This window comes from Sinocyclocheilus grahami, unplaced genomic scaffold (assembly GCF_001515645.1).
Source record: "Sinocyclocheilus grahami isolate Dianchi unplaced genomic scaffold, SAMN03320097.WGS_v1.1 scaffold404.1, whole genome shotgun sequence".
Lineage (NCBI taxonomy): Eukaryota > Metazoa > Chordata > Actinopteri > Cypriniformes > Cyprinidae > Sinocyclocheilus > Sinocyclocheilus grahami.
The window spans coordinates 309,404-322,059 of NW_015505583.1; the positions used below are offsets into that span (position 1 = coordinate 309,404).

A 12,656-nucleotide genomic window follows, 5' to 3' on the forward strand; every position below is an offset into this window, starting at 1 on the left:
ATATGTGTGTGTGTGTATACGTGTGTGTGTGTGTGTGTATATATATATATATGTGTGTGTGTGTGTGTGTATACGTGTGTGTATGTATGTATGTATGTGTGTGTATATATATATATATATATATATATATATATATGTATATATATATATGTTTATATATATGTATGTAGTTCATTTGCAAAAACAGATACTTAAGTACTTTATTACAAAAAATGGTTTAAAAACCTAATAATAATGCAGTAACTCCTCTGAAATGACTTTCACTTTTCACTGGCATCACTTAGGCTTCCTTGGTTATTTTATGATTTTTAACTAACTGCCAAATACTGTAACTATTTATTCACAGTTTTAGCAACTCCAATACAATCTAGCTTCATTCTGTGAGCTCCCACTTTTATCCAGTAAATGTCCTGTCAATCAGAAGTATGTGAGTTTTGCAGTAGTAAAATGCATTGTAAACAGCAGTTCACGCTGGCATTGATATTCAAAGATCGTTTCTCATTGAAGCACAAACTTTGTTTGTATATTTCAGAACTTGTGGCACTGAGATAACAAAACTATTTATACAAGATCCACAAGCTTAAGAAGCAACAACATACTGTATGCATCACATCCTCAAAACTGATTGATTGATTGATTCTCACACATACAAGGTTGTCATGACAATTGTACAATTTAATTTAATTTGTCTTATTTCCAAGTGTGCCATTGAGATCACTCAAAAGGTCTGCTTGTAAATGTAAGAAGCACCTGTATTAAACATCACTGTACATCCTTTGCAGCACCTTTTCTTAGTAATGAATGCCAGATCAATTAAGTAACATTGGGAAGATTTCCAAACGGTGCAGGTTTAAATCTATCATCGGATGGTTTGGATCTCTTTCAGTCTGGCAACAATGAGCTTGTTAGAAGCCCACGGAGGCTTGTTACTGTGAGATGCCTGAGCTGTGTTATGAATGACCCGTGTAGACTGGGCTGGACTTTCCTCCTGTCTGACCTCAACAATGCCAAGCAACTTTTTGTTGACATATAAAGGCCTCATAAAGTGTATCTGGTTTCGGGTTAAGAACGTTCCTTTAGATAAAGGTCTCTATAATTTGGTGTGAAATTCCATGGACCATTTTCACTAGAAATCGCTGGAAAGTTCAGCGTTCGCCACCAGCTTCTTCAGTGACCCTGTAAGAGCACATCCTGCTATTTCCAGAAGAAAAATCTATACCTGTGCAAAAAGGTGCAGAGCAGAGGAGGACATGCGGTGAAAGCTACACCTCCAGCTCCGTCAGCTCTCTGCACCACTAATTGCAGTTTTCTCAGAGATCTTCTTGTTAAAAATGCATGGTCTTATCCTAGAGTTCACAGTCAGGGCAACTCCATCTGGTATTAAACGGAGGAGATCCAACCGCTTGTTCATAAGAATCCTGTACAGATTCAGACAAGCTGTTCAAATAAAAGCAAAGTTATTGTGGTACCAAAGCTCCACAGCAGTTCTCTTCAGGTTCGGGCATTATCCTTTAAGCACATCTCTGTCAGACAGGAGCAAAAGTGAAATGTGTTGGGTAGAGCAGGGCCGGTAACGTGAGAGGATGGGGTTATTTGACCTGCGGTGATACGGGCCAGCACACACTCAACTGCTGCACTTAACTCCGCTTGTGGCTGACAGGGACTGAAGCACGTCTCGCATGTGGAATGAGCAGAGCGATGTGGGTTGAGGTCAGTTCACAGTTTAAGGGTTTTGGAAATTGCTTGATGATAAAAATGCTTTATTATTACATTTCAGAACGTTATGACACTTGCACATGCCAAAAAAAATGTTATGTGTTTTTCAAAATATGTTAGTTATGTGTTTTGACCACATTACTTTGTGGTTGCAAGGGTGATTTCTTACTGATCCATGTTTAAAAAATCATATTATTATAGTTCACCCAAAAATTCAGATCAAGTCATAATTTACTCAATTCTATGTCGTTCCAAATCCTTAGTCTTCAGTGAAACCTAAAAGTAGTGTTTTTTTCCCCCAAAATTGTTTGGTTACCAGCATTCTTCAAAATATCAAAGAGAGCATTATTAAAAATTGAAAAAGAAGCATATACATGGATCAATCATTCACAATAAGATCTATAATATTTAGAAAATAGATTTTAAGTAAGCTGTTTGGTTCCCAACATTCTTGAGTTCTGCAGAAGAAAGAAACTCACACAGGTATGGACCGACATGATGAGTGACAGAATTTTCATTATTGGGTGAACTATCCCTTTAAATGGTTTGTTTTCCAGCAATATACATAAAGGGTTACTCCACCCCAAAATGAAAATTGTGTCATTAATCACTTACCCCCATGTCCTTCCAAACATGTAAAAGCTTCGTTCATCTTCGGAACACAATTTAAGATATTTTGGGTGAAAACCAGGAGGCTTGTGACTGTCCCATTGACTGCCAAGTAAATAACACTGTCAAGGTCCAGAAAAGTATGAAAAGCATCGTCAGAATAGTCCATTTACCATCAGTGGTTCAACCGTAACGTTATGAAGTGACGAGAATACTTTTTGAATGCGAAGAAAACAAAAATAATGACTTTATTCAACAATTCGTCTCTTCTGTGTCTCTCCGCATCACCGTAACGCCATTTTGGAGAATATACGCTGGACGCAAGCAGCGTACGCTCTTCAGTGTCAGCCGCGCTGCACGGATGCGCTGTTTTCGTTCAAATCAAAGCGTAAATACACGTAGACAAAAACGTATCCTTGTGTCGCGGCTGACAAAGAAGAGCGTATGCTAGAGACCTGCGCGGGATGGATTTTTCAGTCCTGCTCCCGCAAGATTCTGTCCCGCGCCCGCCCGCTCCCGCAGAAATATCTTATCTGGTCCCGCTCCCGCCCGCGACATTCATGTTTTGTCCCACTCCTGCCCGCATAAAAGTAATCTATATAAAAAAAAATTCAGTACATCGAAGAAATTTACATAAAATGGTTCTGTAATATCTCCTAAACTCCACAGCATCCCAGCATAAACACTCCCGATAAAATATTTGTTATTTAGGCTAAGCATCAACATTCACAAACCACTGTTATTTTTAACAGAAAAGCAAGCATGGGCTGCTGCGTGCATGGTTTGGCATGGCAGAATGCGAGCACCGCGCTTCCTTTATTATCACTAAAATCTGACATCTCAGTTAATCGCAATCTCATCAAGCTCTGTTATATCACATTAAATATATGCACAATGACCCTTTCACAGTGTCTACACTTCGTGTGTTAAAATGAGAGGATTCGTGAGCACGCAATTTCAGCACTGCGGTGAGGTGATTCTAACTTAATCACCTCTGATTGGCCATTGCTTTCCAGAAATCAACAGCTGAGTCTGTGATTAGCTACATTGCGCTACCCTTTAAACACGTGTTATAAATAGAAACCATGCCTAGCTTGTGCATGTCAATCATTTTAATGTTAATATTAGTTGTTCTTTTTGCTTTTGTGCAACAGATAAATAACAATTTATATGTTTTAGACACTTTGTTTAGATAATTTCTATTTTGCGGGAGTCCCGAGAATCATTTTATTCTCCCGCATCCAGCACACACACGAGTCTCTTCCCGCCCGCACTCACCCATCAAGAGTTGTCCCGCGCCGCACCCTGTTGCGTTGAGTCCCGCGGTCCTCCCGCGGGAGTGCAGATCACTAGCGTACGCTGCTTGCGTTCAGCGGATATTCTCCAAAATGGCGTTACGGTGATACGGAGAGACACAGAAGAGACTAATTGTTGAATAAAGTCGTTATTTTAGTTTTCTTCGCGTACAAAAAGTATTCTCGTCGCTTCATAACGTTACGGTTGAACCACTGATGGCAGATGGACTATTCTGACAATGTCTTTCATACTTTTCTGGACCTTGACAGTGTTATTTACTTGGCAATCAATGGGACAGTCACAAGCCTCCCGGTTTTTATTTTCATCCAAAATATCTTAAATTGTGTTCCGAAGACGAACAAAGCTTTTACGGGTTTAGAATGACACGGGGGTAAGTGATTAATGGCAACATTTTCATTTTGGGGTGGAGTATCCCTTTAATAGAATATACATATTCTTGAGAAGCAACACTACATAAGATATTATTTTCCTATAATGCATCTTAAATTGTATTTTATCTTACTGCCCATGGCATTAAGAATTTATTGATCTCGTTTTTAGCTAATTTTAAAGAGTAAACAAGTGGGGAAAAAACCCTGTCAGTGCAAAATATTGTATTAAAATCAAACTGGAAAAAATGTGGGTATCTACATGTAAAATATGTCCTATGAATATTTTGCAAGCAGTATTCGTGTATCATTATGTACTATAGTAGATTGTTTGATTTTGTAGTGCTGTTCAAAGGACTGAATCAGAGGCGCTTGTGTGTGTTCCTGTGGTGCCGTCATCATGAAGTCAGCTGCAGCGCTACAGTCATTAGTCCCATGACCTGGCAGCAGAACTGAGCCACCGTGAGCAAAGAGGGCTGAGGTCAATGCACACACTTGAGATGAGTGACAGCTAACGGAGGGCTGCAGCTCATATAGACCTCCCAGGATTACTGGCTTTCACAGAGAGACGTGTGAATTCATAATGGTGTCTTTCAGGAAAGAGGGAAATGTTATGAATGAATTGCCTATGCTTTGGGCTTTGCTGTTGTTAATTGTTACATTGAACACATACAGAGTTGACTGTCTGTTTCTCTGCTCTTGCAGGAGGATAACATGGCATTCGGAAGACCGACAAAGTGAGTCAATGCTGTGATGTTGCGTTGAACAGCAATATCAAAACAGAGCTTGCATAAATGACTTACTGCTGTCTCTTTAGCTGGTATACAAGGAAGTATGCAATCGTCAAATAATTACAGATGTTTAAAGCTCGACTTGTGAAATAATAATCAGAAAGAATCAAATTATTAGACTTAATAAATACAAAATATAAAAAAAGTTTGCATATGTATTTTATGTTTTGTATTATATTTGATATATCCGGCTTTTATGGCTCATATAATATGATATAGTGAGAATATGGAGCTCACACTCGAGAGGGGAAAAATAGCTCCATTTTATTCAGAGGCCCAAAATGAGCAAAAATATGCAGTTGCTGATATTTATATGGCCACAAAGGATTACATTCAGATAGCTTCAGATCAGTGAGATCTTTATAACAGTATAAAAGTATACTTGCATATAATAAATATCAGTCGTCACTCTTTATCTCCCAGTAATATGTCTTAATAAGATTATATTTAAGTGCTTAGTTTTATGATTAAAGCTCTGTAGTTTTTATTTTGGGAGCAAAACATGCGATGCAATACAATACAGTGATGATTGAAAGAGATATTTAAATAAATGTTCCTCTGGGCACGATCATATTTCAAATAGAAGCCTGTATCATATTTAATACTCATATTTTAACATGATTATCTTGTTAAAAAAAAAAAGTCTGGAAGTTAAAATAAAAAAAAAGGTGCTTCATTCCAGTAAATGTTCATCTTGAAATATTACTTACAATATAAAAGTTATTCTTACGTTTACTTTATAAAAGTAAAGATTTCACAGCAAAAATACATGAACCATGAAGTACTATCATACTAAAATGCCTTTTATTTGCTAAAAAGTATAAACTATCAATCAGACGATTGAAGGCAAGTAGTAGATTGTGAAAAAACGGTTTATCAGATCAAGTCTTGATCATGTTGGTCATTTAGAGCTCATAGAAGTTTGTGTATCAGATGATACAGCAGACTTTTTAGGCTTAATGTCCACCAACAGTGGTTATAAAAGAAATGACTTGAAATGACTGCATTTTGGGGTTCAGCTTTTCATGATGCATGTGTGTTTGCTGCAGCATTTATCTGCTCTGTCCCCAGGTACTGGATGTTGGACGCCAGTAAAGTGTATGCCAGTGGATCTAACGCGTGGGACACAGCAGTTCACAATGCATCAGAAGAGTACAAACAGAGAATGGTAATCTGTGTTTCTTCCCTGTTTTGCTTGTGGAAAAAACATGAAAAGCGTTTTAATCCATGTGCATTTATAAAAACAATTCTCTTTGTACTATTGTTAATTTCCCAGAATGAAATATATATATATATATATATTTATTTATTTATTTTAGCATCCATACGGATAAACTGCCTTATATCTTCTGACAAATTATCTCCATTTTCCCTCCAGCACAACCTTTGCTGTGACAACTGTCACTCGCATGTTGCCATGGCACTGAACCTGATGCGCTATGACAACAGCACCTCGTGGAATATGGTGAACCTCTGCCTGCTCTCACTCGTTCATGGCAAACACGTCAGGTGAGACTAAGGCTACGTTTACACGACAACGGTGTAGTCAAAAACTGAAAAGTTTTCCCTTGCGCTTTAAAAAAGTTTCACATATACACGACAGTTTTCAAAACAATTTGTGTTTACACATATCCTCGAAAACGGCCAAAAACGCTGTATTACGTATGCCAGGCCAGTAGTTGGCACTGTCACCTTGTTAGTAAACAGTACCTGTCGGGAAGTGACGATTATATGATGACTATAATATTGGTGAAGTAAATCCACACTTTGCTGAAGAAGCGTTAGCAAACTCTTGAGCAGCAACAACAGTATCATGTACTCCGTCATTGTTGTGTATGTTTGTTCGCGCTTACCTTTAAAATCGACACGTACTGCGCACGTCTACATGCCTAACACGTACTGCACACGTCTACATGCCTAACACGTACTGCACACGTCTACATGCCTAACACGTACTGTGCACGTCTACATGCCTAACACGTACTGCGCACGTCTACGTGCCTAACACGTACTGCACACGTCTACGTGCCTAATGCGTACTGCGCACGTCTACATGCCTAACACGTACTGAGCACGTCTACATGCGTAACACGTCTACATGCCTTACACGTACCGAGCACGTCTACATGCCTAACACGTACAGCGCACGTCTACATGCCTAACACGTACTGCGCACGTCTACATGCCTAACATGTCTACATGCCTAACACGTACTGCGCACACGCATGACGTCACCGTTTTCAAAGATTCCCGTTTTGGGTGTTTACACGGAAACGATAACGGCGGCGTTTTCAAAAACTTGCACTGTGAAACCCGTTTTTTTTAAATCTGCGTTTTCAGTCCCCAAAAGTGTAAACGAACAGTCAAAACGCATAAAAAGTTTCCCGTTTTTGGCTGAAAACAGTTGTGTGCACATTCACACCGCTGCCTTCAGATGTACTTCTGCATGTGTTTGTGCTTTGATCAGATTTCTAAGTTTGAAAATCTTTTTTTGGTGTAATTTGTTCGCTGGAGGGCTTTTCACACTTGCAGTAGTTACGGTAACTCTGTATCATACTAAACTCTGGTTTGTCTTGCTTAACTTTCACACTGTTCATAAAGTTGCCTGTGCTTAACAACTAATCCTGTGTATTCACACCTTACAATCCTAAACTTGCATTCCTAAAATCCTTATTTGCATATTTGCAGTGTCAGTGTCATTGATTGGATGAATGCAGTGTGTAACCCATTTACATAAAGGCTTATAAATGCACGTCGACATATAATGTATTGCAGACTGTACTATCGAGTTTTTCCTTTTGTGACTGTCCAAAGCAGGTGAATATGAGGCACGTTACTGGATGTCTGTTGCTAAAAATCTAGCCATAACATTCAATGCCTCATTGTTTCACACTATACACTTTGACACAGGAACAGGCTTTCATAACCCGCAGGGAAAAGTGGTGCTAACCCCGCTTTTAAATTGCAATAGTGAAACATTTCTCTACCCGGGGTCAAAGGCAGGGTTCAGAATGATGATAACTCAGCTTGTTGTTGTTCGCATCAGGACACTTTAGCATTTACACTAGTTTGCCAAGCTGCACATAATCCAAAGTAATTTAACTGCACTCACGTATACTTATGATAAGTGCATTACCATTCAAAAGTTTGGTGTTAGTAAGATTTTTTTTATTCAGCAGGAATTCATTAAATTGATCAAAAGTGACAGTACTGTTACTATTTCAAATATATGCTGTTATTTTGAACTTTCTATTCGATAGAAAGACCTGAAAACGTTTCACGGTTACCACAAAAATATGAAGCTGCACAACTTTTTTCAGCATAGATAATGATAGAAGTTTCTTGAGCAGCAAATCAGCATATTATTATGATTTCTGAAGGATCATGTGACACTGAGGACTGGAGAAATGATGCAGAAAATTCAGCTTTGCATCACAGGAATAAATTACATTTTACAATATATTCACATAGTAAACAGCAGTTTTAAATTGAAACTCCACAATATTACTGTTTTGGTCACACTTTATTTTAAGGTCCAATTCTCACTATTAACAAACCATTAAAGGGTTAGTTCACCCAAAAATGAAAATTCTGTCATTAATTACTCACCCTCGTGTCATTCCAAACCCGTAAGAAACAATTTAAGATATTTTTGATGAAATCTGAGAGCTCTCTGACCATCCCATAGATAGCAATGTAAGTAACACGATCAAGGCATAGAAATGTAGCAAGGACTTCGTTAAAATAGTCCATGTGACATCAGGGGTTCAACCGTAATTTTACGAAGCTACGAGAATACTTTTTGTGCGCAAAGAAAACTAAAATAAAGACTTTATTCAACAATTCGTCTCCTCCCTTTTGGCAGTTTACTGCTTTTGGCAGTAGCGCCATTTTGGAGAGTATCCACTGAACGCAAACAGCGTATAGGTGTTCCGTGTCAGCTGCGTCACGTGGATGCGTTGTTTCCATTCAAATCAAACGTAGAAAACATATCCGCATGGAGCAGCTGACACGGAACACCTATACGCTGTTTGCGTTCAGTGGATACTCTCCAAAATGGCGCTACTGCCAAAAGCAGTAAACTGCCAAAAGGGAGGAGACGAATTGTTGAATAACGTCGTTATTTTTGTTTTCTTTGCGTACAAAAAGTATTTTTTAGCTCGTAGCTTTATAACATTACAGTTGAACCACTGATGTTACATGGACTATTTTACAGATCTCCTTGCTACGTTTCTGTGCCTTGATCGTGTAAGGATCCTTGCTGTCTATGGGAGGGCCAGAGAGCTCTCAGATTTAATCAAAAATATCTTCATTTGTGTTCTGTTTGTGTTTTTTGGGTGAACTATCCCTTTAACTATGACTTTTGCCTCAATAAACTCCTAATTTGCTGTTTAATAATAGTTAGTAAGGTAGTTGTTAAGTTTAGGTATTGGGTAGAATATGGTCATGCAGAATATGTGCTTATAAATATTAACGAAACCGACAATGTTAATAATATGCATGCTAATAAACAACTAATTAATAGTGAGAATTGGTCCCTATACTAAACTGTAATAAATTACTGTAATTGTTATCAAATATATGCACTTTTGTTGAGCACTATTTATCTTATCATTTGAACAGATTTATGTATGCTTAATATCACTAATAAACTTGCACTGCATTTGCAACGGACCGTTGTCGCATCACATCAGACCGTGTTGCAACAGCTAAAGGCCTTCTACACTGGGCGTGTCAAAGCGAACTTTCCAAATCCATTCGTCCTGTTGTCAGAAGTAGCGTGTAGAGTATGACAGAAATAGAACATGGGAATCTGTTTATTGTTGCAACTAGTTTACTGCCATGATCCTTCCGCAATAGAGGATAAATATCACTGATCATAACGGTGTCTATCAACGTGATCTCACAGGAAAACAGAAATATTTTACGAGGTGATTTCATATGAATTTGTATGATAGAAAAAAGTAAGCATTAAGGTCCATCCCTAACCATAACATGAGATATTTTGACACTGGGGTTTTAGCAGATTGTATGAAAACCTAATGAGATCGTACAAATTAGTCCGAATTAGCTTTGTTTCTTTGTAATCCGTCCGAATTAGTTTCGCATTTGATGCAATTTAAACAGTGCAGGACATCCCACGTAGACTGGATATAACTTCAAAACTTTGTGCTGAATGGCCACATTTAGATAGATATATATGAGGCCTGAATGTTTTTTTTGTTTTTTTTTTTAATTAATATTATTATCGTGTATATTCCAGAAAAAAAATATGCAGCCACTCAAATAAATCTAAATCTTTTTTTAAATGGTTTATTTGAATCTGAGTGAAGATATTCGCTTTAACAGTGTATTTTTGAAATCCATTCATGCCACTCTGTCAAGTGAAGCACAGCTGAAGTAAATGATTTCTGGCAATGCTTCTCGAAAAAGACTGATCTCTGAATCTACAGACAGTGTATTTTATCGTGTCCGCTCTAAGTTTAGATGTAGTATGTTTTAAAAGAGGTGATGAGGTGCATCTCATGGGAACCTTGAGTTGAAAAGGCAACAAATGTGAACCGATATTATGAAAATTTTCATTCTGTGGATTACAGGGAAGCTTGTAATGCTATAATAATCAGACCTCTGGATCTGCTTGACCGTGTAAACAGATGCCTTTAGTGTCTTGGTCTATCAGATGGCATTTTATTCTAGATTGAAGTAAGCGCAATTTTGGGCAATACTATTCTTTTAAAATTATGAATAAACTGTACTTAAGAAAGATAAACCATTAGTAGAAGAGATTTTGAGACTTTGTTTGTTTGTTTGCAGCCGTTTTATATGCTAAATTTGGTTTTAAATCCTCTCTGCTGCAGGATTGCATAATTATAGGACTGAGAAATTGGACCCAGTGCTGTGTTTTGGGTGTCAGCTAAAAATGCTCCTACATGATACCCTGAAGTCTAACAAGGGATTGCTCCAGACAATTTTTTTTCAGATTTCTGGTTGCTGTCTGAGCACAATGCATGTGCATTGGCCCCAGGAGACTGAGAGGGACTCACACAAGGATAGGCTGTCATGGCGTCTCTCAGGTGTAATTGAAAGTGTTGCATTATGTGTGGGTTTCTCCTGGCCCAAAGTGTTCAGAGTGCATCCATCACTGTTTATTGTGAGAACTCTGCTGTCAGTCACTAAAAAAAGGAACTGCAGGTATGAAGTGATGATGCAGCTCCTTTGTCCTCCAGCTTGTGGAAGCAGATTGTTGTGGTTGCATCAGTATGGACTGGAGAGTAATTGGACGTCACACAGAGCAAGCATTTTGACTATCAGCATGAAATCTGGTCCACAGCATATTCTAATCTGATGTTGCGAAGAAAACAAACACAGTCTGTGTGCTGTTGAGGGAAAAGTAATGTGATATCACAATAATAATTTGTCTTTTTCATCTTTTATTTGCTTTATATCTGTGATAAATAATCTTTGCTTAGGTAAGCACCACCTTTGTGAAAAAGACTGCATTGAATGTGCACTTGTAGTGTACTTCAAATCTTAAAACTGTATTTTTTTTAAACGGCACTTGCAGAAAATGTAGTATTACTGAAATAAATCCCACTTAAGTATATATTTAAAGACAGTTCTCTTTCGTGACTGTTTCTTAACACACTTAAGTAGACTTGAAAGGTGAACTTTGTAATAATGTCAAATTTTTTTTTAAGTTTTATTTTAAAGTACATTTTAATCATTGTTTTAATAATCTCTTTGTCATGCTTTAAAGTACACTTCTTTTGATGTGTTGACTAACATACTAAAGCACATGTCAAGTACTTGATTATAATTTTACCTCTAGTGCGTCATTCAAAGTTCTTAATTTAAATGTACTAAATTGTAAGTTTACTACAAATGTGTAATTACAAATATATTTAAATACATGACATACGAGTTTCAATAGAAATTACATTAAAGTATATTTTAGTTTACTATAAATGCTTGTCAGTACATTCTGCAGTGCACTTTAACTATTTATTAAGTGAGTCAAAGAAATCCCTCTAAAGCTCAGCTGATTGCATTTAATAAATTTAAAACTGTAATGCATACAATTAAATGTCAGAAAATATATAAACATAAGTATATTATATCTTTAATAAGCACTCTTTTTAAGTATGATGGTGTACTTCTTTTGTACAAGGGTTTTACTGTTGCTCCTACATTGTTTTAGTGATTTTAATAAACCTCTAACAGTAAATATTAGTCTAAATGTTGGCGAGTAACTCATCCTGCACCATTTTTCCCAATCAGTTGGACTTGCTTACAATAAAATTGGCCCAAAAATAAAAATCACATTGACTAACATTGAAGGAGGGTCCCGAAGCATATCTTGAGACCAGAATATTATAGATCTTTTGGGGTGGGCTTTTTTTTCTTTTTTACTAGGGATGCATCGATCCGATACTCCGTATCGGCTCCGATACTGGCATTTTCTGGCATTTTTCAGACGAGACTGATCCAAATCTGATATTGTGCGTATACTATTGTGTTATGGTTAAGCCCCACGAAAGCAACGTTTTCGTGCACTATATTTCAAGTGTTCTGAAGCCGTTCCACAGTTTAATTTGAGGTACAGATGAATATTTAAAGGGGTCATATGATGCGATTTTAAATTTTTCCTTTCTCTTTGGAGTGTTACAAGCTCTTGGTGCATAAAGAAGATCTGTAAAGTTGCAAAGACTTTCAAAATCCAAAAAGTCTCAAATCCAAAGAGATATTCTTTATAAAAGTTCAGAGTCAGCCACACCTACCTAAAACGGCTCGTTCTAACACGCCCCCACATATCTACATCACTATGTGGGAAGATTTGCATAATGCAGCCCAAATG

General features: G+C 37.5%; 1 protein-coding gene across 1 annotated transcript in view; it reads left to right on the forward strand.

Moving 5' to 3' along the window:
* The window catches only part of LOC107550652 (transmembrane protein 222-like), a 27,214-nt gene that overhangs the window by 3,703 nt on the left and 10,855 nt on the right, over positions 1–12,656 (forward strand). The window contains exons 3-5 of the mRNA XM_016231987.1: positions 4,716–4,747; positions 5,873–5,969; positions 6,180–6,310. Of these exons, the coding sequence (XP_016087473.1) occupies positions 4,716–4,747; positions 5,873–5,969; positions 6,180–6,310 (260 nt within the window). The remainder of the gene's footprint in view (positions 1–4,715; positions 4,748–5,872; positions 5,970–6,179; positions 6,311–12,656) is intronic.